Source organism: Cyrtonyx montezumae, unplaced genomic scaffold (genome assembly GCF_038088225.1).
Source record: "Cyrtonyx montezumae isolate F1298 unplaced genomic scaffold, pur_monq_1.0 scaffold_11, whole genome shotgun sequence".
NCBI classification, from domain to species: domain Eukaryota; kingdom Metazoa; phylum Chordata; class Aves; order Galliformes; family Odontophoridae; genus Cyrtonyx; species Cyrtonyx montezumae.
In genome coordinates, this window is record NW_027071837.1 from 12,891,806 (window position 1) to 12,914,637 (window position 22,832).

Below are 22,832 nucleotides of genomic sequence, written 5' to 3' on the forward strand. Positions count from 1 at the left end.
CAGCTCAGAGGAGCGCTCCTGTGCTGGACTAAAGACAAACACTCTGGCTATTGTGATGTCTCCAAGCACTTTCCTTTATCAAGTCCTAAATTAAATGGATAAGAAAGCAGAATTGGGCCACTTCTTTTTCATAATTGCAGTGGAACATATTCATGATTTCATTGCAGACAGAGTTTTGATTGATCTTATCTCAGTATTGCAGGCTTTACTCCCTAGGAAAATGTGTAATGAAGGTGTCTCTAAAAAAGCCCAAGTTATTTCAAGCAGAGAAGAATTATGAAAGCAATTTAAGATAAAAGAAGGCAGGGGACACCTTCATAAAAGGAGCATGAAATCAATGGCGGGAAAGTTGGAAAGGTGAGTAAGTGCTGTGAGTTCAAAAGCAAACAAACAAAAACCAACCCAACACACACACTAATGTCATCACCCCAGGACTGCTACAAAAGAGCACTGTCCACAATTTCAGATGACTTCATGGAAGCAAGGGACGATTTTCACTGCCCACATCTTAATTTGCCCAAGGCAGATCTTCAGACCTTACTCAACAAGTATCAAATTCTTAAGAAAAAAAACAAACCATGAAAGCTTGTAACACTTCAAAGGCATAACCCGCAGAACTTTAGGGCTCAGCCACCATTTGAGGGCCGCAAGCGTCAACAAATAACACGCACTTACATTCAGGTGTGCAGGTACCTGCAGAGCTCACAGCAGAAGCCCACCTCCAACAGCCCCGGGGAAGGAGCTGTAATTCCTCCCTTTAGAAGCTGAATACCTGCAGGTGACCTGCCTGCTCTGGAATGAACACATTATTCCATTATCTCCTCAGCCAAAGCCATGGAACTCATCCCAGCAATGCCCTCTAACAGCAGCGACATTCAGTTCTGTATAGGCCCACCCACCTGCTGAGGGCACAGAACACACCTGCAGCAGCTTCAAAGGGCTTCAGCCCCTGCAGTGACACACACCACTGGTGGCAGGGAAGGGATGTGTGGCACCACAGTTGGCTTGCGCAGGAATTAACTCTGAAGGACCACTGTGAAGAAGTCACAGCCAGACTGGGCACCTTCCAAGTGGTCGCCCCCCATTAAAGATGTAATATTAACAGAGGGCACAATGGGCAGGAGGTCAATCCACTGACTGCCCTGCCAGGCAGCAGGAGACACATGGCATACACGGGTATCTTATGAACCCAACAGGTTATCCAGTAACAGAGCTGCAAGCTGGTATGTGCAGGAACTGAAGTCTGACTGAATTGATGAAACTGGTTGTGCTGCATTATCAATAAGAGCGTGACATGTTTGTATGATCCACGCAGGGCTTTAGGGCCAGCAGTCAGGATTCCAACAATAACTCACTGGGAATTAGCTTTGTGAGAACACCACATATCTGAGGATTATGCAGTGGATATGCAGGAGGCTTTAGCTCCTGAGAAACACCTGCAGTGCATTTTACTTGGTCAGGTCACATACACGTATCTCACTGATGCATATATGAGCATGAGAAATAAAATAAGGATTGCTGTATGAAGTGTTTTTTCATTCTTTTGGGGTACACTGAAAACATCAGCTCCTCTCTATCCAGGCTCTCAAGTGATGTTCTTTTAAAGGAGTCCTCTTCGACTAAATGGGGAATGTCAATGATTTCAAGCTCAGAAATACTGCAGTAATGGTGGCACTCCAGTAACTACATCACTAGAACATTCTGGGGAGGAGACCCAGTGGAGCTGAAGGAATCTGCTTCATTCTGCAGCATCCTACAGGTTAAAAAAACATCTAAGAGATTTCTGCAAAGTACTGGTGAGAAGTCAGGAAGTGAAGACAATTTAGGAAGCCAAATATTCTTTTAACTTTGGGCATCAGTACACTGGAGCTAACCAGGCCATTCACTAGGCCACAGCCTTCCGCTCGAGCAGAAATCATTCCCTCCTTAGCCTTAAGCACAGTCAGAAAACTCAGGCAGATCCAACTCAGTCAGAGCTGCCCCAGAGGCAGAAGGAATCCCCACAGTGTTCTCCCATCCCCTGCAGGCACAGGAACAGTTTGTGTGAGGAGCTGTAGGACCCAGTGACACCGAACACTTGCTCCGCGTGCCGGAGACACACACAGCACTGCTCTGTCAGACAAAAATACAGAACACGTACTCAGCTTCTCCAGGATCTCCTCATCTGTCATCTTGGATTTTTTTCGCTGCCGGTCTGTGTTTCTGTACAAAGTGTTTGTGTTGGAGTTTTCAGGCTGGGGAGTGGTGGCTTCTTTAGCTGGTGCTGGTGCAGCGACAGGTTCGATTACGGAGCGCGTGTAGATCTGCAACAATAAATAGTTCATGTCAAAAAGGGTCTGCACAAGTGCCCTGAGACCATAATTCAAACACAGCATCTTCCTTGTGCCTATCTGCCACATCCAGGGCTTAAAACGTTCATTTTTACTCTCCATTTCTCGAAGTGGATAAGGAAAAATGAAGGGCAGCTTTATACAAGGTTCAGGGTTGGGACTCCATTTTCATTTATTTTCTGGGAGGTGACAAACAGTTAATTCCCCGTGCTGACAGACTGCAGAAAAAAGATGCATCAGGGTCTGGGAGCCTTGTTCCCCCCCGCTCATCTGTTTATGTGGGAAGCAAAATGACTGCTCCAGTGGGACTCTGTTAAAAATTCCAGGGATGGCACTGCAGGCAACAGTTTGCAACAGCAATACTGAGCATGAGGAGTGCTGACCAGTTAGGATAGGTGTCTGAAGAGAAACAGAAAGCATTTCTCTTTTCTGATCACAACTGCTGAAATAACTTCTCATCAGTGATTTCAAGTTTTAAGTTCCACTAGGAACTGCTTTCCAGTCCTTCCTGCTCGTTACAACACACACCTGGGTAGGATGCTTCTCACTGAACTTCTGTCGTGTAGGAGTGCAGTCTAAGCAGCTTATTTATCTCCTCACATCTGGAGCTTTGTGGAGAGGGATGGGTACCTCCAGGGGACAGTTCTGCACGTCCCACGGGGGTGTGAAAGGCTCCTGGAGCCTGCCCTCCCTACACAGGTCCTGTGCACCAACCTGTCCACTGTTAACACCAATGGCAACGAACAACACAGTGTTACCTCTTATCTGATGCTACGATGAAATTCACTGTTTTAATCAGCATCACACTGAACAATTAGGTTCAAAACAGATCTCCTGGATCAGTAGCTTGGGTGAAGCAGTGGCCCGTGGCCGACCTACAGCCCTCAGCCAAACAGCACACACTGTCTGGTTGGAAGCACGCAGCTCAGAGCAGCACTGCAGCAGTGCTGCCCAAAGCCAGGACCTACTGTTTTTGTGTGTTCAGGCCGTGGTGCAATAACAGGAGGGGGTTCGTTGTCATCTTCTTCTTCCTCATCTTCTTCATCCTCTTCTTCAGAGACTGACGGTGCTAACGGGGGTTCTGATGCTGTTTTTGTGCTCTGTGGACACACAGTACCATGAGTGACAGCCACCACTGGGCACTGGGAGGTTAACTATGAACCACTTTTGGCTGCTCAGACATCACAAAGCAGCCTCTGCGTGCCCACAGCAACCCCACACCCTTCAGTCCACCCACTGTAAGGTTATAGCTACCATGCTTTCTTAATTCTCCTCAGTGCTTTTCATTTCTGCTCTTTACTTATTCATAGTGAACTACACGTGGGCTCCTGAACTGCATCCCATACATCACTGGAGCAATAAATTAAATACAAACAGCTAAATAATGCCCATGTTTTCTCACAGTCTGATTTCACCAAAAGCAGTGTTTGAATTTATCACTAGAAACCCCACCTGGCTGCTAGTTAACTGCTCTAGCACTGCAGAAATGGTAGCAGTTAATTAAGTTAACAGGTGTCTGCTGGCCAGGTTAATTAACACACTTCAGTGTGCAAAGCCTCCCACACTGTCTTGCCAGGAATTTTGTCTTGCAGGGAAAGGCTGCTTGCTGCTCTATCATTTCACCCCTGCAGTGGTCACACTGCACACTTTCACAGAGCCAAATTTCCCTGTTTAGCAGCTCCTTTTTCACTACCATCCCCTTCACATAATCATAAGGCAGCAAATAGAAACCCCATGTGTCAGCCCCACTTTGCCCCCAGGCAGCAGCAGCCCCTCAGCACTCCTGTGCTGTGCCCAGCACTGCACACAGCCTGCTCTGCAACACCCAGCACCAACACAAAGGGAGAAAAAGGCCACAGACAGGGCCAGAATGAGAGGCTGACACACGACGTATTCTGGGCACTGCTTTAAAGGGCACTGCTGAAGGTGTACATCACTGTCATATATTACATCCATGTATTGCTTTCTATACATCACGAGCACTTTGCTTACGTGGGGAAAAGAAGATTCAGGAAAAAATAAGGAAGGGAATAATTGCATTTCTGTTCTGATAAACTCTTATTAACTAGCTTTTCCACTGGGCTCCACGTTTGGTCTGACAGAACTGAACTGTGCAGCTAGAACATATACAATGTCATATTACTTAATGCCAGACCCCCATTAAGGAGTGAAATGAAATTACAGAGACTGCAAGGACTGCTCGCTGCTGTCGGAGCAGCCTGCTCTGTAGGACAGCATCAGCCCGTGGGCACCTCCCAGGGCCGACCCCAGCACCCCACTGCTGCCTGTGCCGCACCACGGGACCCAAACCACCTCTACAAGTTTTGTTCCATGAAAGATAATGGCAGTGGCATCAAGTGAAAAGCAACAACAGAAGTAAACAAAGATGGCTTTCATTTCATTCTACACAGCCTCTGCTGCGTAATCACAGCCCTAAAGTTACGTTGCTTAGCACTTGAAAATAAAGCCAAATCCCCACTCAATCATCTGCTATTTAATGCACCGACGTTAACACTAATAAAACTGGTCAACGTTAATGCGAATGTCATGAGTACATCTTTGGGATTGCTATGGCAATTCAGTATTAATTAGAGTGAATCGTTACTTGAAACTTTCTTTCAGCGGCTCCAGTGAGTTACATATCAATTATAACCTTATTTATATTCAGATACATTACCAGCTGTTCTAAGGATAAATCATAAAATGTAATAGAAACGAATACTAAGTTGTTAAAGCTATATTAAAACGGGCTAATTAAACAGTACTGCGTATTGTTGTGAACCAGATATTCCACCATGGCTAAGAACAGTGAGCAATCTGCTGGCTGCAAAACCAGACCTTCATCTGTAGCAAAGTTCTTAAAGGGAAAAACAGAAAACTGGTGCTGCCAAAAGACACTGAGCTGCAGCTGCCTGCAGCCCAGCAGCACAGCACTCCAACACGGCTCTGCAACCACGCGGATGGCAGAAGGGTGATGCTCACACTCACCGAGGGATGGGCTTCTATGTATCCATGGGCACTCTTATCTGCAATGTGCAGGGAAAGGAACACGGTTATAAGGGAGAATCTGCTGTGGGCAATCTCGCACAGCACTACATCCAAACTGACACCAGTCTTCTTTCACAACATCCTTCCAGTAGCAAGTTATCTCACACAGAAAGCAACGTAACAATGTACCAGGGCGTTCTTTCTCTCTGTTCCTTGAGTATTTTGTTTTCTCTGCTTTGCCAGTAAATAAAATACAACGAAACATGGTTAAAAATAAATGAAACGCATTGTTCTTTAACATCCAATGCTTCTGTTCCCCCAAAAGCTGCCATTCAATAAGCTGCACACGCTGATGCTCTCGAGCGTGTCCCCACAGAGGTTCCAGGGAGCTGGGGGATTTCTACTGTGACACAGCACAGGAACAGCTCTGTCAAGACATTAAGTCCTTGTTTTAATGCTGAACACAGATACATCCCCCCTCAGACTGTGGGTAGCTCTGAGTTTGGGAGCAAACGCTGACAACTGTGAATTCAGCACGTCCACACATAATTCCTCACCACCTTAGCGGACATCAAGTGTCAAGTTGGACAGTTAAATTCTTTACTTCTGAACCTTAGCAAAAAGATGCATTCCCTACAAACAATGACAAACATTAACAACTTCTGGAAAGAAAACTGCAGTTTTTAGGAGGAGCTCAGAGCAGCTGCCCCACTGCGTTTTGGGGCCCAGCAAACCGACCCTGCTGCCACACTTCGATGAGTCAGAAGGGAACGGCTTTGGGCGAGGTGAGAAATGCTGCCTGCACCCTGGAGGCAGACAGCCCCTCATCAGCTGAAGCTGCCAACATGGGCTTTACCAAAGTAAAGGTGCACTGCTGGTATCTTTGTTCTGAATGTGCCTCACTTACTAAGAAACAGCAGAACACATCAACGCAGAACCCACACACACTGCTTTTAGAAAACTCTGCTTTTCTTACTGGATTGATCACAAGCCAGTGCTTGTTAAGCAAAATGAAAAAAATAGGCCAAAGGAAAGGAAAAAAAAGAGCAAACCATGGCACAGACTAGTCCTTGCTTTCTTATTTTCGCAATGCTGCACTAGTTTTGCAGACTGTACACAACCAAGGCAGAAAATGACACCACCATCACATCTGCAGGCTTTAGCTTGGCAGTGCCTGGCTCATGGGGATCCTCCTGGAATGCTGCAGAGCTTGCTCTGCTCATCACTGCCTCCCTTCGCTTCCTCTGTGCCCAGAGCCCTTTTTGGGCTCCACTGCAGCAGCCATTCAGGGTTTCTTTGCACATTTACACACAGCAGCATAATCTTCTCTACAGCTGATATGAAAAAGCCCTTCAACATTCTTCATAAAATAAGAAAAATTCCTCAGAGTCCATTGCTCTTAGGAAGCAACAGTAACTCCTCAGGTGGACTAAACAGACATCCTTCATACTCCAACACTGAGAAGAAAGAAGGATGCAAGGAAGAAACAAAATAAACACGATTTTTGGCCACTGATGCTTCTGAATCAAAATGACAGTGACTGCTCCATCCAGTATCTTACTTAGTTCTGAAAACAAGATGAAGACAAGTCAGAGTTATCAATGACAGTCAGAGGACAGAAGGGGAAATTAACTCATCTCACATCAACACATCTCACATCATGCACTTTCCTAAGGTTGGCTGTTGACCACTGAGCATCCCGGAACTTCAGTTCGGACGTCCCCTTTTCTGCAGCAAGATGCTAACTTACCTCCCGACGTAAAGCTCATGTATTTCTGGTTGTTAACTGTCTCTTTGGAATCATAAAATTTGAGGACATCTAGAACTGCTTGCGGATTCTTCTTCTGCTCTAGTTTTGTTATGTTGGAGGTCTGTAGTAGCCTGGCCCACTGCTCTGGAATGCCCTGTAGATGTCAAGCGGGGAGAATGTGAATTAAGAGCATATGACACAGTGCACAGATCTTTACCAAGATCCCATGCTACCTGTAAGATTACTTTCAGAAATTCTGATTGATACTTCACAATTAAAATTAGAATCATATACAGTAGATGCAATCATTCTCTATCAAAATACAGAGCTAAAACCAGGATCCAACTTTAAAAAGAAAAGAAAGTTATGATTGTGATAGGAAAAAAAGTGCATGAATCTCATCTTTCGATCAACATTGCTCTTCCATGGAGTAATGATTTGAGGTTTAGCTTGTTTTCCTGGTGATTCAGTGCAGACATGACCAGACTATTCTATATTTGTGGACAACACTGTGTATTTTAGGAGCTTTACACTGGATTTTTAATGCTTAATAGTGCAAACACGTGGCAGGAATGATCACTGTTGTCTGATCAAGAGGCAAACCCCACCCTGACACAGTTAATTTTCAGCACATCAGAGACCACAGAGGGGTTAAGCATCTGCATTTAAATTCTCAAGATTGTAACACCGAGTTGTACTGCAGCTGCTGCTGCTAAGGATCTCATTTTTGAGCTCCTGCAGTGTTTTAAAGTTCTCCACTGTAGAAACGCAGAAATTCAGGGCACAGGAAGCAGGCTGAGTGCCAATGCTTTGGGTGAAACCTCAAACAGCTAACGAGGAAGGGTGGTGTTTGAAAATTGATCCGATCGCTGAAAGCTGCAACGCTGTGTCAGAATCATATTAACAAACAATTGCTTTAAATATCCAGTATAATTTCCTAAATCTGAGAGCCTGTAACTTCCCCCATTTACTGCACAGCTACCATCTACCAGCAAATTGTAGGGCCTGCGGAATGGAGCTCAACCCTTGGTGCCACCCCAACAGAGATAAACATTTCAATATGGCTTCCTCCTAAGTTCTCTGGAAAACAATGTGTGACATGGGCCTCCAGAGTTTGGGATTCATGAAAAAAGTGGGATAAGCCAAGCAACAAATCTACTGCACACACATCAACCTGCTGCTGCATTCTATGACATCTCAAAGAAGCACTTTGATGCAAGCTTCTTTTGGGCCTGTGACGCACCTCTGGGAGCTTCCCTGTGCACATCTGTGAGCCATAGAGATCTGGCTGTAATGGACGTAAATAAAGAAAGAAAAGAAAGTTAAAACAGAACGTGGGACAACTCAGAAGGTGGTAGGAGGTGAAACCAATGGGCCCAAATGGGGAAAGTCCCATCTAAAAATGGGAGCTATGAGGCAGACACCAAATAGGGCGGTGGACAGGCTACAGGAAGGCAGGCTTAGGAAAACAGAAGAATCACCATCATTCCAAAGTTTAGAAGCATTATTTTCCCCTCCTTTCTTTCTCATACCAGTTTTTCTCTCCCTTATAAAAAAGGCACAGCTGAGGATTAACAGCAAGTGACTGGAAATATTACTCAGGATTTCTGTTTTAAAAATTTGACAAAGCAAAAAGGTAAGTATCCAAGCTTCTGCTGGTTGTCCAGTTCTTAGCCAGGTTAGGAACTCTGAATGGCTCTACACATCCAAAATGGTCCTCCAGCCCCAAGATCACAGCTGGCCACTGTGTGAGACCAAAGAGTGCCATGGAGAAAGCAGCAGGTCACATCTGGATTTCACACCAGGAGGCTGTGTGCTGTCGTGACCCAACGGATCGACAAGTGCCAGACTGAAAACTGAGGCAATTCAAAAGAAAGGCTTTATTGGATAGAAGAATCATGAGCCATTTCTTTGCGCCTGTGGCCACGCCTTTCTCCCATTGCTGATATCATCATCCTGAAACTTGGAATTTTGGTTGGAACACGTTTTGTTCTAGAACAGGGATCAGGAAACCGTTCCAAAAATGAATGCCTCACAGAACTCACTCCAGAGCCCTGCAAACCACACTTCTTCCTCCATTCAGAAAATGCAAATGTTTCTTCAAAACAGATCAATAAAAAGCTCTAGAAGCATGCTCCCACCCAACAGCTTCAAGCCAGTTTTATTTTGGGCTTCTGGTCCTATTTCTCTGACAACGTGGTTGCTCCAAGCACAGTGAAATGGAGATGCAACATATGAGCAACAACACAGCTTGATGCTCAAGCCTGAAAGCCAAAGCTTAGGAGCCCATGCAGGTATTCCCAGCTCTGCGTGGAGATGGAGCTCTGGGCTATTAGGAAATGGCAAAATGCACTGCACATCACCAGCAGAGCAAACACACGTGGCATGACAACTGTCATCATTTGAAACGAACAGAAACACAAAAGCAAAGGAACACAAAGAAACCATCAATTTGCACACTTATTGCACATTCCCATGGCACTTCCAAACTTCTGAAGGAGACACTGTGACCACACTTCAGGTGCCACAGCTCGTGGCAGTCCCTTCAGCAGGACACCTGATACACCACTTGTACTCAGGCTGGGACAAATCCAACATGCCACGTGTGACATGGAATGCATGGCTTGCACAGAGACCCTGCAGGGGCCGACAGAAGCTCCTAGCAGAGCCATCCCCTTGCTGAGTGACTCTTTGCTCTGCTGGGACTGCACGGTAAGACCTGTGCTGGCAGGCTGCATGGGAGGAGTCACCTATCCTTTTGGTTGAAAGAAGAGTGGCATTTGTTTAAAAAAAGCTAATTAACTAGTCTACATATGTTAAGTGTAACTGTAGTTCTTAACTACTAAGAGTATTTCAGTTCCACTCCTTTGAAGACAAGCTGTTGTTAAGCATCTTTTTTTCTTCTACTGTTGCCAATGCTGCTGCAGCATACAGGAACTTTCTGACCTTCTGGATTGCTCTCGGAAAACAGAAGTAGCAGTCAAAGTAGAAAAGCAATAAAGAAATCACATTTAGAGCTCAAATTCCAGAAATGAGCTGTATTTTATCCGGGAGGATGATTTGTCCCATCCTGTGTGGTGTATGCAGCACACACTGCAGCGTGACATACAGCGACAACGTGGTCCAAACACTCAGCTCACAGAGTACTGCTGATGGTACACACAGCTTCGTGTCTCCTCTCACCTCCACAGCTCAATCACATGTAAACTCACTGCCATCCTCACTTCTCTGACAAATGGTTTCAGCACCAGGCAGCAGTCTGAGAGAAAATGCTCTGAGTCCCCTGCAGACTTCACCGGGCTTCTACCAGACTCATTTTTCCCAGTGCTTCATACACTTTCTGATGTAAGATGCTGACTGCTACTTTATTAGCACAGAAATGCATTTGAGCACCTGACCCATGGATGTATTTTGAAGATTACTGGATTAAAATGAATGGACAACACTGCACTTGCTCAGCACCTCCAAGAGCTGTCTGCAGAGCAGCTGGACTCAGCACTTTGGGGCTGACTGCAGACACACACATTATGCACATGCGTGGGGTTTTTCAGTGCTGGATAACCAACCCCTGTAGCAGCTGGTGGGACTGACAGGAGCGTACACCTACACTCTTCCTAGTTTTCATTTTCCACAGACACTGGTGATAATCCTTGGAGAAAAAAAACAGCCTGAATCAGAAGCAGAACACTCCAAGCTCAACCAATAAAGGTCTCTCTTCACAGCCTGGCTGCTGTCATCTGCTGTTTCTGGCACCAGGCAGCTATTTTATCATAAAGGAACTGGAAGTTTTAGTAAATATGCAACACAGCAGGTACTTACTGTGAATTCTCCAGTGACGGCATCAAACCCCACATGAATCGTGTGCTCGAAGTCTGAAGGAAGAGAGATCTCAGGGCGTTCTTTCTCTTTCTTCTTATTGGCTAGAAGCAAAGTGTTAACAAGCACTTATTTTCTGCACAGCTTTTCACCTCAAGATGTTTCACAATCACATGCACTCAAAACAGTATTGGTATGTGAAAGACAGTTCAGAGATAATCTTACTTGACCATTAGACCCAAACTAATGCAACACCAGCCTGTCAGCCCTTGTCCTGAGAATGCCTAGATGATGATATATCTGATTTTGGTTTTCTTCCAAGAAGTTGTCAAAGCATGGGGCTGTAAGCTCATAAAGTCATCTTAGGTCACCTCTGAGCACTATGGCTTCTATTATCAGTTTTTTTCTTCACTGAGTTTTAACCTCTACCCATTAATTTCTTGCTCCGTGGGTTCCTGCGGAAGTGAAGAACGCCAGGATGTGTGCAAGTGCCTGTTTGTATGAGTGTCTTCTCCAGCGTGCTGTGAATCCACCAAAATCAGACAAATCAGAGGAGAGGGTGTAAAGATAGCCATGCTCCTGCAGGTTCAATGAAAGCAGGCAGCTCAGAAGAAGATGAAGGTCCCGTTCTTGCTCCTCGCTGAAGCAGAAGACTGAAGCAGCAGCTCTTCCTGCATAAGGAACCACAGAATCTGCAGAGCAACAAAATCCCATAAACTCCTCTGGAAAAGCTTCACTTGAGCTCACAATTAACTATGAGATGCATACCCATAAAAGTCAGGTTTCAAGGAATATATACATGTAATTTTGAAGCCCCTCAGCCAGCATTCACTGAGTGCACAGTACCTTACTGAAGGAGACAGACCTAGAAGCCAGTCAACCTGCACATTTCCTCTCTCCTTCCTAATCTAACACCTTTTGGAAGCGACGACCCATGTGTTTGTCCATCTCCTGTGCTTCCACTACTGACAAACCTCCCTTCAGCCCAGCTGCACTGACCCTGACAAAGAACAAGCAGAAGAAAGGCTGAGAGAGGCTGCACCAAGAATCCACGTGCAACAGTGACAGTCCTGAGAAACGGTGACGGCAACATTGGCTCTGGACTCCTCCTGAGCACACAGATGAAGGCAGCACAAACCCGTGCTCAGACCCGGTCTGCAGGCAGGCACTGAGCTACTGGCTTCCCAAGCGCCCACACGTTCCATGACAACTCTGCTCTGGGTGAATAATACAGTGTGGAGCTCACTGCTGGGTCCCCTCGTGCCAGGGGCACATCATGCACAGCTGAAGGGCAATGCCACGCTCTCCGCTGTGTTCATTGTTTCAGTGAGGAGTTACATGCTCACGGCTGGAACAGAACAAATATCATGGTGCTCGCTTGCAAAATGTGAAAGTTCTTAAGGCAAACTCAGTAAGATGAACACAAAGCTCAGGCTAAAATAAATCACATCAACTCGTGTCACTAAACTGAGTTCTCTACACCTCATCAGCACCCCACCTCTCCTCTGCTGCCCACCCCACCTTCTCCCTGCCTGCTCTGTTGTGCTCACCACAACAGGTATCCCATCAGGATCTCTAAACACCACCGTGTTAACACGATTAATGGTAATATAGAAGTGCATAGGTCAGTCATAGAGACACATCAGCAGGACAGAAAGGAGCAGTTTCTCAGTTCCCATCTCTACCTTTCACTGCAGTGTCACTGACAGCCATGCTACACACATAAAAGATAGCTGCATGAGAAGCTTGTTCCTTATCTCCAACACAAGCTTCCCTTTCTACCAACATCAGCCAGGACAGAGCTTTGTAAAACCCATCTTGTGATGCATCATCCTTCTAACATGAAGCAATTCCCTGCTCACTACTCTCCTGTGTCCCAGTACAACACCTGCCCACTTCCTGAGCATGTCCCCCATGGGCCATACCATCACACCCTATATCTGCTTTTGCTCACAGATAGCACAACTCCATGGGACAGATCAGCATAAGTTATGTTTTATCTTACAAGAAAGGAAAGCTCCCTTTGCACATTTTTCTTCTCCTACCTTACAGCATAATTTAGAGGAAGATGCTCTGCTCTTCCTAATTAAAGTCCTGAGTACTTTGGATGTTTCTAATCCTTCCTTTGCACTGCTGCATTTATCCTCATTAAATAATTAAATGTCACCTTTCATCTGTACTGCAAGCTCCTCCACAATCTTAATTGATGAATTATTTTCATTCGGCATTCAGTAATGATAACAGCAATACATCACATATAACACAGAGGCTTTTTATCTTCTTTTATCTCCAAGGTGTTGTTGCTTTAATTTTCAGGATAAATGTTGCCAGTTGAAAGATGTCACCTTTGTTCAGCATATATAAATTTTTACTGTAGATAACAAAACTGGCTACTCCTACCTCATCCACTGGCAAACTCAGGGAAAAGTGGATTTAAAGGGCCACCAAACTCAGTTTAAAGCAACAGCCAAAGGCATTACAGGAAGCACACCCCAGCAGCAGCACTCCTGCAGAGGACAAGCATCCCAGCTCCCTCCCATGGCCTGGCTCCTGCTTCACAAACAGCCTGCAAGCATACTGCCTATGGTCCGAACACTGACACTTCTGTCTGTGCCCTGCCATCCACACTGCTCCTGTTTTATGTAAGATGGCAAAACAATATGAAAAGGCATGAATGGAGCAGGGACTGCTTGGATTCAAGGGTTCTACACTAGATTTTGCTTGTAATTGCCACCCCACATACACCACGCTCCTGATGCAGAGCAGTTGGCCACAAGGGCCCACCCACACTGCCCCAGCAGCTACTAGATGGAAAGAGAACAAGCAGAGTGTTGTCTTCCACAAGCTGTGCATCAGCATTATTATTATTATCGTTATGCTAAAAAAAAAAAGAGCAGTTGTTTGGCAGAAAAATGTGAGTCAGCTGAGCAGCAGCCTTCCTCCAGAGAGGAAAAGCCTGACCTCATGCCATGCCCTCCTGTTTGCTCGCCTCCTCATCTCACCCTGCTCCTTCCTCCATCCCCTCTCCTGTAAGCCTGCTCCTTCTCCCTTCTGCTCTCCTCATGTCCAAGCCCAGCACCTTATCCCGTTATTTCTCCTTCACTAATCTTGACCCGTTTATCACAGCACAGTAATCGTGGGTATCTTAACCATCAGAGCAGGGATGTATCCGAGCAGTTGGGAGAGCACAGGTGAGCTCTTCCAGCTCTCAGTTCTCTTCAGGAAACAGCTCTCAGCTGAAAGGAAAGGCTAGCACTGTGAATTCTGCTGCAGCTCCCACCCCTGTCATCATGGGGAAGAAGAGCCAACTTCACAGCTTCAGTAGAGTCATGGGGAGTGGGTTTCATGCCCATGTGGCACTGCAAAGGTGTTTCAGTACCTCTGCCTTGGCTTCCTCAGCCCCCATTTCCTGGGGGCACCTTTCCCAGGATCGGGTGAGAGGAGCTGGGCAAGTCAGCTGCTCTGGGATGTGGCTGTAGAAGCACAGGGGGCCCCTCAGACATCAGCCGCTTACCAAAGCAAGGCCTTAAATGCAGAAGTGCTTAAACCATAACTGAAAACCAAGACTCACTGCTCTGCTGGCATAGTGCCACAAAACAGTGCTGGCCCCTGTGCACAGCCCTGCACTTGAGCTCAGCCATCCCTGCACCCTGCCTGCTGTGCCAATGAAGGTCCTGCAGGTTGGGCACACATATCCCATCATGGTGCTTCCTTCACTTCTGTGCACAGCCACTGGACCATCACTGTAAATCCGTGAGGCTGCAAAGCACTGCACCCATGAGAGCAGCCATATTAATCATCTTCTGGTTTTATAAGCAGAAGGACTCTGAAAAACGTGTCACTGAGTGTGCAGAGCACGCCCTGGGCAGCTGATGCCCTGAGCCACCAGCCAAGCACAACACAGAACCACCTCCAGGGGCCCAGCCAGCCAAGTTAAATTTCCTCCATTTATTTCACCCATCACAATTAAGCAATAAATCTCAGCTTACTTAAATGTTACACCCAGTAACATTTAAAATCATGATACTTGCATGTTTCCTAAGACTACTCTGACTGATAGTTAATTGTATCTATTTTTAATGTCACTGAGCATTTCCAGGAGGGGCTGTTTCTGGATCTGCCATCTCTGTATGTCATGCTCAGCACCCCCTGTTTTATAGATGTTCCCTCAGAGCGCTGGTATGCTGACTTGCCAGCAGACAGGGGAAGAAGTGACCCACATGGTTCTGGGACTTAAAATCTCTCCCAGCTTGCTTAATTTTGGCCTTTGAAAAGAATGAACCAAAAATTCACAGTGCTCCCAGAAGGCAGGGGTATGAGATGTGACACAGCCAGCTCTGCCTGAGGCCTGGGCCTGTCCCATCACAGACTCTGTATGAGATGAGTACTCAGTACTACTGAGTCTTGTACTGTCACACTGCCTCTTGTAGGGGCACTGGACACCTCACAGAGAAGTCAGGCCTTGTCTTCTTTACACCCTCCCACGAGGCATGGAGGGGATGAGCATCTCCACCCACCTGCTGACAACACTTCCACATGCAGCCCAAAATGCTCGTGGCCTTTTTCGTTTGCTTGTTTTGCCACAGGGGCACACTGCTGGCAGGACTGGCTTCTTGAACACGAGGACCCCCACAGCTTCTGCAGAACTGCTTTCCAGCAGGATGACCCCAGTGTCCACGGGTGCACAGAGCTGTTTGCCCCCAGGTGCAACATCTCCTCTGGCTATATTTCACGAGATTCTCCCAGTACTCCTGGTCACACTCTGGTCCATTAGATGTTTGCAAATGGTTTCCAGGGAAGTTTGTTCCACTGACTTCCTAGGTACCAACTGAGGCTGAGTGGCATGCAGCTCCTTACACCTTCTCCTTGAAGGTGAACGTCACTTCTGTCTTTTTTTCAGTCGTACTGTAATGTGCCTGGGCACCTTTCAAAGATAATGCACAGTGGCCCTGCAGTGACATCAGTCAGCTCCCTCAGCACCCATCAGGTTGAGGGCATTAAAATAAGAGGGTTAGTTTACCTCCTTGATTACCTCCTGACACAGTTCAGAGAATGCAACTGAAACACAGTTTCCAGCATTTTTAAGAAACTCTGTGAACACATCCAGCAGGTTTGAAATCAAGCCATTCCGCATCCACTGTCACTGCAATAGGAACAAGCAAGAACAGCCTTGCTCCCATCCGTGGAATGCAAAAGCACTAGAAGGAAGTGTCAGGCATATTGCCTTCTCACTTCTGCAAACATGTTTTGTAAAGCATATGACCTCATCTCTGGTTCTACTGCAAACCCAAAGCAAAATCCAAAGAAACCGAACCAACTGAACTGAACTGAAGGGGCATTTTTTAAAGGCAAGCAGCACAACGTGTGTGCACGTTTCACTGGCTTCTCAGAGACAAACCAGGAACTGCCTGAACACCTCCTCCTCTTTTGGAACATGTTACTAGAGTAACTGGAACAGAAGGCTCAGAGTGACTTTAATTACCATGTTCTGCAACTGAAACAGAAAGAAAACGGGCAGAAAGAAAACACAGCAACCAACAGAGAGCCAGAGAAGGACACAGCCACCCAATGCTGATACTTTACTTTTATCCCCTCCTCCCGGGAAGATGGAGCGCAGCCTGGCTTTCTTGTTCTTCTCCTCAGGGGCCATGGGGAGCGGTTTGGAGCTGTGGTTTAGTGCTGAAGAATCACGGTTGTTGCTGTTCATTCTCAACGGCGGGGCTGGAGGTTTCTCTTCAACATCCAGACTATCGGACATCTTCAGCAGCCCTCACAGCCTCCTGCAAAAACAGAACACAAAGCACGCCTGTCAGGTGAGGTGCTGCATGTGGGGAGGGGTGGAAAACCTGCTGCTGGGGGAGGAAGGCTGTCTGTGAGAGGTTGCTCTGAGTGAGCCTGCTGCTGGTTGCCCTAAATACATGCTGTTCCTAAAAATAATTGCACCAGTAGAAAAAAAAAAGTGTTGGTTTTTTTTTTTTAATTCCTCTTAAAGTCTCAATTTTTCTAATGAACGTTTTATTTCCTGTTTTACAGGCCAGCTCCTCCTCTAAAACCAGGCCTATGAAGCCAAGTTTACACAGCTTTCTGAAACAACCTGGTACCCGGGGGCACCACTCGTGCGATGTAAGCCAGAGGCAGCACGCTGGGCAGTGCAGGCAGCAAGCACTGGGGCCTCTGCTCTCCCCTCACTTTGTTTTTGCAGAGGGTTTACCCCTAAGCACAGGGCTTCAAAGAAGTACTAACTAAAACCATTTTTGCACATAGAAACAAGCAACACGTATGCTTTAAAATTCATCACAGCACTGAGTGGGAAAATGGTCATACCCTGAAAACAGTTCAGGTGTGTCTCTCTGTGCTGTCACCACGCAGACCTCTCGGGCTGCCTGCAGCACCACCCAACCCCGGGTACAGCTCATCGTGAGCTGCTCAGAACAGCAGCACCGACCCAAAGGAAAAGATAGCCAGGAACTGCTGCAAAGTTCCACATGCTGAGGAAACGTGGGGCAGGTAGCACTTTGGGAATTCCTCATCAGTACCGAAAATCCAGCCTGCACTAACCAGCTGGTTTCACAAACAAGCAGTGCTCAGTAAAACAAACTCCAACTGTTTCAGGACCTGAAAATAGAGTATGATTTTGAACGGATCAGACGTGACATGGGCTCTGCTGCATGTTGTTAAAGGTTAAAAGCACCTTGCCTCCCAGCTCCATTTATGGCAGGCACAAGCAGACTCACGGTGAGCGTCTGGCAGAGCCATCCCTGCACTGCTTCACAGATAACACATGTTCCTGCAGCCAGCCGCCGCTCTGTTAAATCTAAGATGAAGCAACCGATTGCTATTTATTTATTTTTTAACTGCAGAAGTCATAGTTTTCTTCAGGAGCACTGTCCAAAGGCAGTGGCTGCTGCTGACACAGCGAGGCCTGGCACCGTGGCAGGAGAGCCACGCAGCACCATGGGTCAGCTGCAGCCACACACACGGGGCCGAGGAAAGCCTGCAGCACAGCCCCGACTGACACAGCTGACATTCCCCAGGACTTCCAGCCCATAGATCAGATAATCAAACCCACACCGCCCTGCCTGAGAACACCTCCCACATAAAAACTGCATGACCAATTGGAAAAGGCAGAGATGCTCACCCTGCCCCAGTTTTCAGGACGACATGGCCATTTTGGCTGTTAGCATTTCACATAGCAGCAGACCATGGCCATTTACCCGGAGAACCACACTCTTTTGTAGATTTACGTCAGCTACTGTCAACAGCCTTTGCAATTTCTATCTTGAAATGCAAGAGGTCTTTGAAAACTGCTGTAAGAAGTGGGAGAGACCATGTTCCCTCCTGCTGAAGGGGCACACACACGAGGCCGGGTGCGACCCAGCTCCCACAGCAGAGACATGAGATGCAGTGCTGTGTGCCCCACACCGCCCCGTGCAGCAGCACGGCCTGTGCGCACACGGGGTGCTCTGAGCAGACAGGCACCCCACAGCCGTGCTCACCCCGTGTGAACAGCCCTGGCAGGCCAGGAGCTGACAGCAGCACAGGCTGTCCGCCCTGAAACCCACCCCCATGGACTTCTCCAGCACCCGCAGTGCTCAGCTGCCGGGCACAGCCCCCAGCCTGCAGTCATTCTGTGAAGTCTATTACATGGCACCAACCTCAGCTGTCCCTCGGAATGGGACAACTGCCTCTGCCACTGTATCTGTTTGTAAACAATGCTGCTCTGCTCAAACAGGTCCTCCCGTGGGGTTTCACTCCACAAAGAATACTATTAACGGTTTCTGGCCCAATTTGCCTATGATGTAATTATTTCCATGATCTTGAAAAGAACACTATATTTTGTTCAGAGCTGTTTCAGGCTTGGTTTCAAGAATCGTACAAAGCTTCTTTATTCACTTCTGAACCAGAAGAGAAAAGGGGGGGAAGACGGCCTCAAAGCTTTAACGGCTGATATTAACTTCCCAGAGCCGGTCTGAATGAAAATGACAGCAAACCACAGGGCAGCACACACACTGACACCAACAGTTTATGGGTTTCCCAATCAGAGCCCGTTGGCTCTTCCATTCTTTATAATTTTGAGAATTTCCATACACCACTCACTTCATGGCAAAAGAACATTCACTCTCACATCTAACTTCGTGCTAACTCGCCCCACCTCAACTCAAAACGGAGTGCCAATGAACACACAAGCAGCTCATAACCCACCCAAGGCCTTCTGAAGAAGCTCCTCAGCAGAACAAAGTAAGACAGAAACAGCCAACCTCCCACCAAATCAGAACTGCGGGCTCGAGGAGAACAGTGCTGAATTTGCAGTGAGTGAGGAGCTCAATGCCCTCAGGAACATAAAACCCACAGGACTGAAGGGGTGGGAGCTGTGCTGGGGTCTCTGCACGCTGTGCAACTCATACAAACCCAGAGAGCCAGCCTGCTGTTGGTTTTCACTCCTGTCACATGTTTCAGAATCCCCCCACAGTCCTGATGTCTGGAGGGGAAACTTAAAGCAAAAGCAGAACAACTCTGCAGCAGAGGTGAGATCCCAGCAAACCACACTGCTTCAGAGTGCTTCACCACGGCGAGCTGCTGCAGCCCCCAGGCTGTCCTCACGAACAGCTTCTGGAAGAGGCCAGCTGACACTTGCCGAAAGAAGTGTACCACCATCAGGATCTTCTCACCTTGCTCCTCCAAGACCTCCTCCTCTCACAGCAGCCAAGGCAGTGCTGGTGACAGACTGCTGAGGCAGAAATGTGCGTGCAATGAAGAGATGGGCACCGGCACCTACCTCCAGAGAAAGTTCTTTTTGATGCCCATTGACTCTGAAGGAAATAAATGCCCACTGGATTTAAGGAACAGACAGTTACACTGAAAACACAACAACAAACGCATATGCGAGCGCATCAGCTCCACGGCCAAGTAGCAAAACTAAAACTGAGTTCTCGATCAGGTCAGTCACTTCTATGCAACCACTGCAGGTTTATGGGACAACATCCATCTCCTTCTGTCCCACCTCTTCCAGTCACCAGTTCTGTAGCTGCAAAGACAAACATGGGCCTTAAGTACACAACATCCAGCTCCATGACTCGGTCCCCCCACCCCGAATAGCTTGACCTTTAGTATTTTTTCCACCTTGCTCTTGCCAAGCCAGGGAAAGGAGAGGAAGACACTTAATGCACACAAATGTCTTCAGAACCACACACACACACACAACTGCCTGGAGTCAGTTCCAGGTACAGAGCAGCCTCCTGCTGCCCCTTTGTCCAAGCCAGCCCTCCAAGGAGCACTGCTCACAGACAGGTCTGGGACCGCTTCCCTAGGTTAGTCACGTTATGTCAAAGGCCGCAGCATTCAGGCAGGACTGGTTCCAATTAGAGTTCACAAAGAGAATCCTGTTCACAGAGACATTAGTGTTCGCTTTCAAAGCCTCAGAGATACGGCTGCAGCTTGTGATGCAGCAAAATTGTTTCTAAGATCCCTTGTCCGGACAGAGCTGTGCCAATTTCCATGCAGCAGCTTTGCAAATGTAATTGAAGATTCAGTGCTCTTTTTTCCCCAGAGCTCTTTGTTTATAAATACACTTCCTGAAAAAAGATATTTCATTACTGAGCTGTATGAGCCCCATTCTGCTCCCAGCAATACTCATCCATGCCCCACAGAACAGCAGGGCTGTAACCAAGCAGCTCTGGAGGCACTGAGCACTGAGAAGCTCTGTTGCATACTGGCTGAGAGACTTACACAACACTTCCCAGTACAGTTGCTGGAGGACTGTATGTTTCTCTACAGCTGCATGTTCATTTGTAGTCTTTCTAAGCGTAGAAGTGTAAGTGCAGCTGGTTAGCTGCACAGAATGAATGCAATCACAGTGTCATGATGTGCATGAGGGTTTGCTCTCTTCCCCGCTAAGCCTAGCTAAGTTACAAAACTGCCCCCAAAGCCCTTCAGTAAGAAGGGCCGTGCAGCAGCAGAGCAGAGCAGGGCATGTGCCCCAGTGCTACAGGGAGCTGGGGCACTTCGGAGGCCCTCCACATCCCAGTGCTGCAGGACAGCCCTCAGTGCTTCCACCTGCAACCCTGAAATATCAGCGTTCACACCAACCTCAGCAGGAGCTCTACCCAGCAACCAAGGCAGTAACACCTAACCCTCACCTTGCCTCTCATGGCCTCACAGCACAACTGCTCTCCAATTACCCTCCCAGGCAGGTAAACAAGCACTGAGCTGAGCAATGACTCTAACAGTCATTTCTTCGATGAATGCACTCTTTGTTTGTTTGCAAACACCCTGTAAGCAGCTTACAATTTCCTCCAGCCTATTCACTTACACAGAAGTTACCTCCTAAACTTGCTGCAAGTGACTCCTGGCCCCTGCAGCAGCAGCCATAAGCTGCTTGCTGCCTGCAGGCACTGCTCTGAGCTCAGGCTGTACCCAGCCAGAGCCACCCCAATGCAGTGCTTCTCCAAGGCACGACCGACGCACACACAGCTGAGAACCAAGTTTCTGCTGGAGCTTTATTAAGCAATTCCCTAATGCTGGTTCCAAATTCCCTCCTGACAGCACGTTTGCTCCAGAACACTGCAAAATAAATGAATATAGAGGAGATGTGAACGCAGGAACAGTGAACTTAGTGGCCTTATTTCACTAAATGTTTCTTCAGACTTAAATTACTGTCCTTTCCCTGGACCCCAGGAGCCAGCTAGGCCATCCACCTGGCCTGAGCCATGGGGTGGTGCACGATGGCAAGGAAGAAGCATGTGCACAGAGGGCATGGGGAGAAACAGCCCTGTGCACCAGGGCCAGCCCTGCTGCCCAGTCCAGCAGCTACTGGGAAACCTGTGCACAGTGCTATGAACACAACGTGGAAAAAAAGGGGTAAAAAAACCAAACGACAAAAGCAATCCAAAAGACTGTGCTCCAAGCCACTGCCTGTGGACACTGCTGACACTTCAGGTGGAGCTAGGGGAGTTACAAGTGAAGGATACCAAAACGAAATAAGAGCTCCAGGAACGAGCTGATGATAAAAATACCCAGAAAAAGTATTCACATGTGATGAAAAAAACAACATTCTTCCCACTCCAGCCCTTTTTTGCTTTTTATTTACACAGCTGAAGGACTCCATGAAGTAGAGGAGGATGCCTCTGAACCAACTGTGCCCATCAAAAATCCCACATTCCCCCAGTCCACAACCTGTGCCCACTGTGAAACAAAGTGCAGATTTAAATCACTGTAAATACACTGAAGTAGTTCTCCACATGGACTTTATTCCTGCCTCAGAGCTCGAGTCTGGTCAGAACTGATAGTCCTCTTCCTTTTACCTTGTGTCCCTACTTTGTGGGCTTTTGGAGGAGGCACAGCCTGTCTCCAGCACACATTCACACACAGACTTCACCACATGCACCCAGCCCAAATGAAGGCAGAGCCCTGCAGCCCTCTGCTCAGCGATGGGAGGCTGAGAGCACAGGGGTGCACCCAGCTGCTCAAAGACACAGCTCTGAACCCGCTGTGCTTGTGCTAACAGACAGTGACCTGAGCAGGGTGTGCTCCAGTCACAGTGTTTGCCAGGTTGCTCCCATCACTGTCCTCCCTCTCACATTAAACAATAGCCAAGGATGCCCCTCTCCTTGCACGTGCTTCTGTAACAAACATTCTCTCCATTTCCCTGCATATATACATAAAATCTTTGACTTTGTACTTTTTGGACACCTAAATTCCTACTGAACTCCAGCTGGTGCATTGAGCCGGCCTTTCATAAGCCAGCTGGTATCTTGCCTGTAAAGGTTTGCATTTTATTTCCATAAAAAATAAAAGATCAAGCAAAATTTGGAAGAAAACAAGGGGAAAAGAAGACAAAATCCTCATTTCCATGCTCCTTGTGTTCTCTGCAGGGCTGGTGCTTTTTCCACTCTTCCAGTTTGCTCTCTGCCTGACATTCTCACAGCAGATACATCATGATAAGCACAACA

The 22,832-nt window shown here is 47.3% G+C and overlaps 1 protein-coding gene across 4 annotated transcripts in view; it reads right to left on the minus strand.

Moving 5' to 3' along the window:
- PAK3 (p21 (RAC1) activated kinase 3) overlaps nucleotides 1-22,832 on the minus strand; it is a 148,469-nt gene that overhangs the window by 14,011 nt on the left and 111,626 nt on the right. For all 4 annotated transcript variants that reach the window (XM_065729628.1, XM_065729629.1, XM_065729627.1 and 1 more), the window contains exons 2-7: nucleotides 16,468-16,664; nucleotides 10,888-10,988; nucleotides 7,069-7,222; nucleotides 5,319-5,356; nucleotides 3,299-3,430; nucleotides 2,141-2,303 (exon numbers count right to left, since the gene is read on the minus strand). In XM_065729628.1, coding sequence (XP_065585700.1) covers nucleotides 2,141-2,303; nucleotides 3,299-3,430; nucleotides 5,319-5,356; nucleotides 7,069-7,222; nucleotides 10,888-10,988; nucleotides 16,468-16,642 — 763 coding nt within the window. In that variant the 5' untranslated portion in view covers nucleotides 16,643-16,664. The remainder of the gene's footprint in view (nucleotides 1-2,140; nucleotides 2,304-3,298; nucleotides 3,431-5,318; nucleotides 5,357-7,068; nucleotides 7,223-10,887; nucleotides 10,989-16,467; nucleotides 16,665-22,832) is intronic.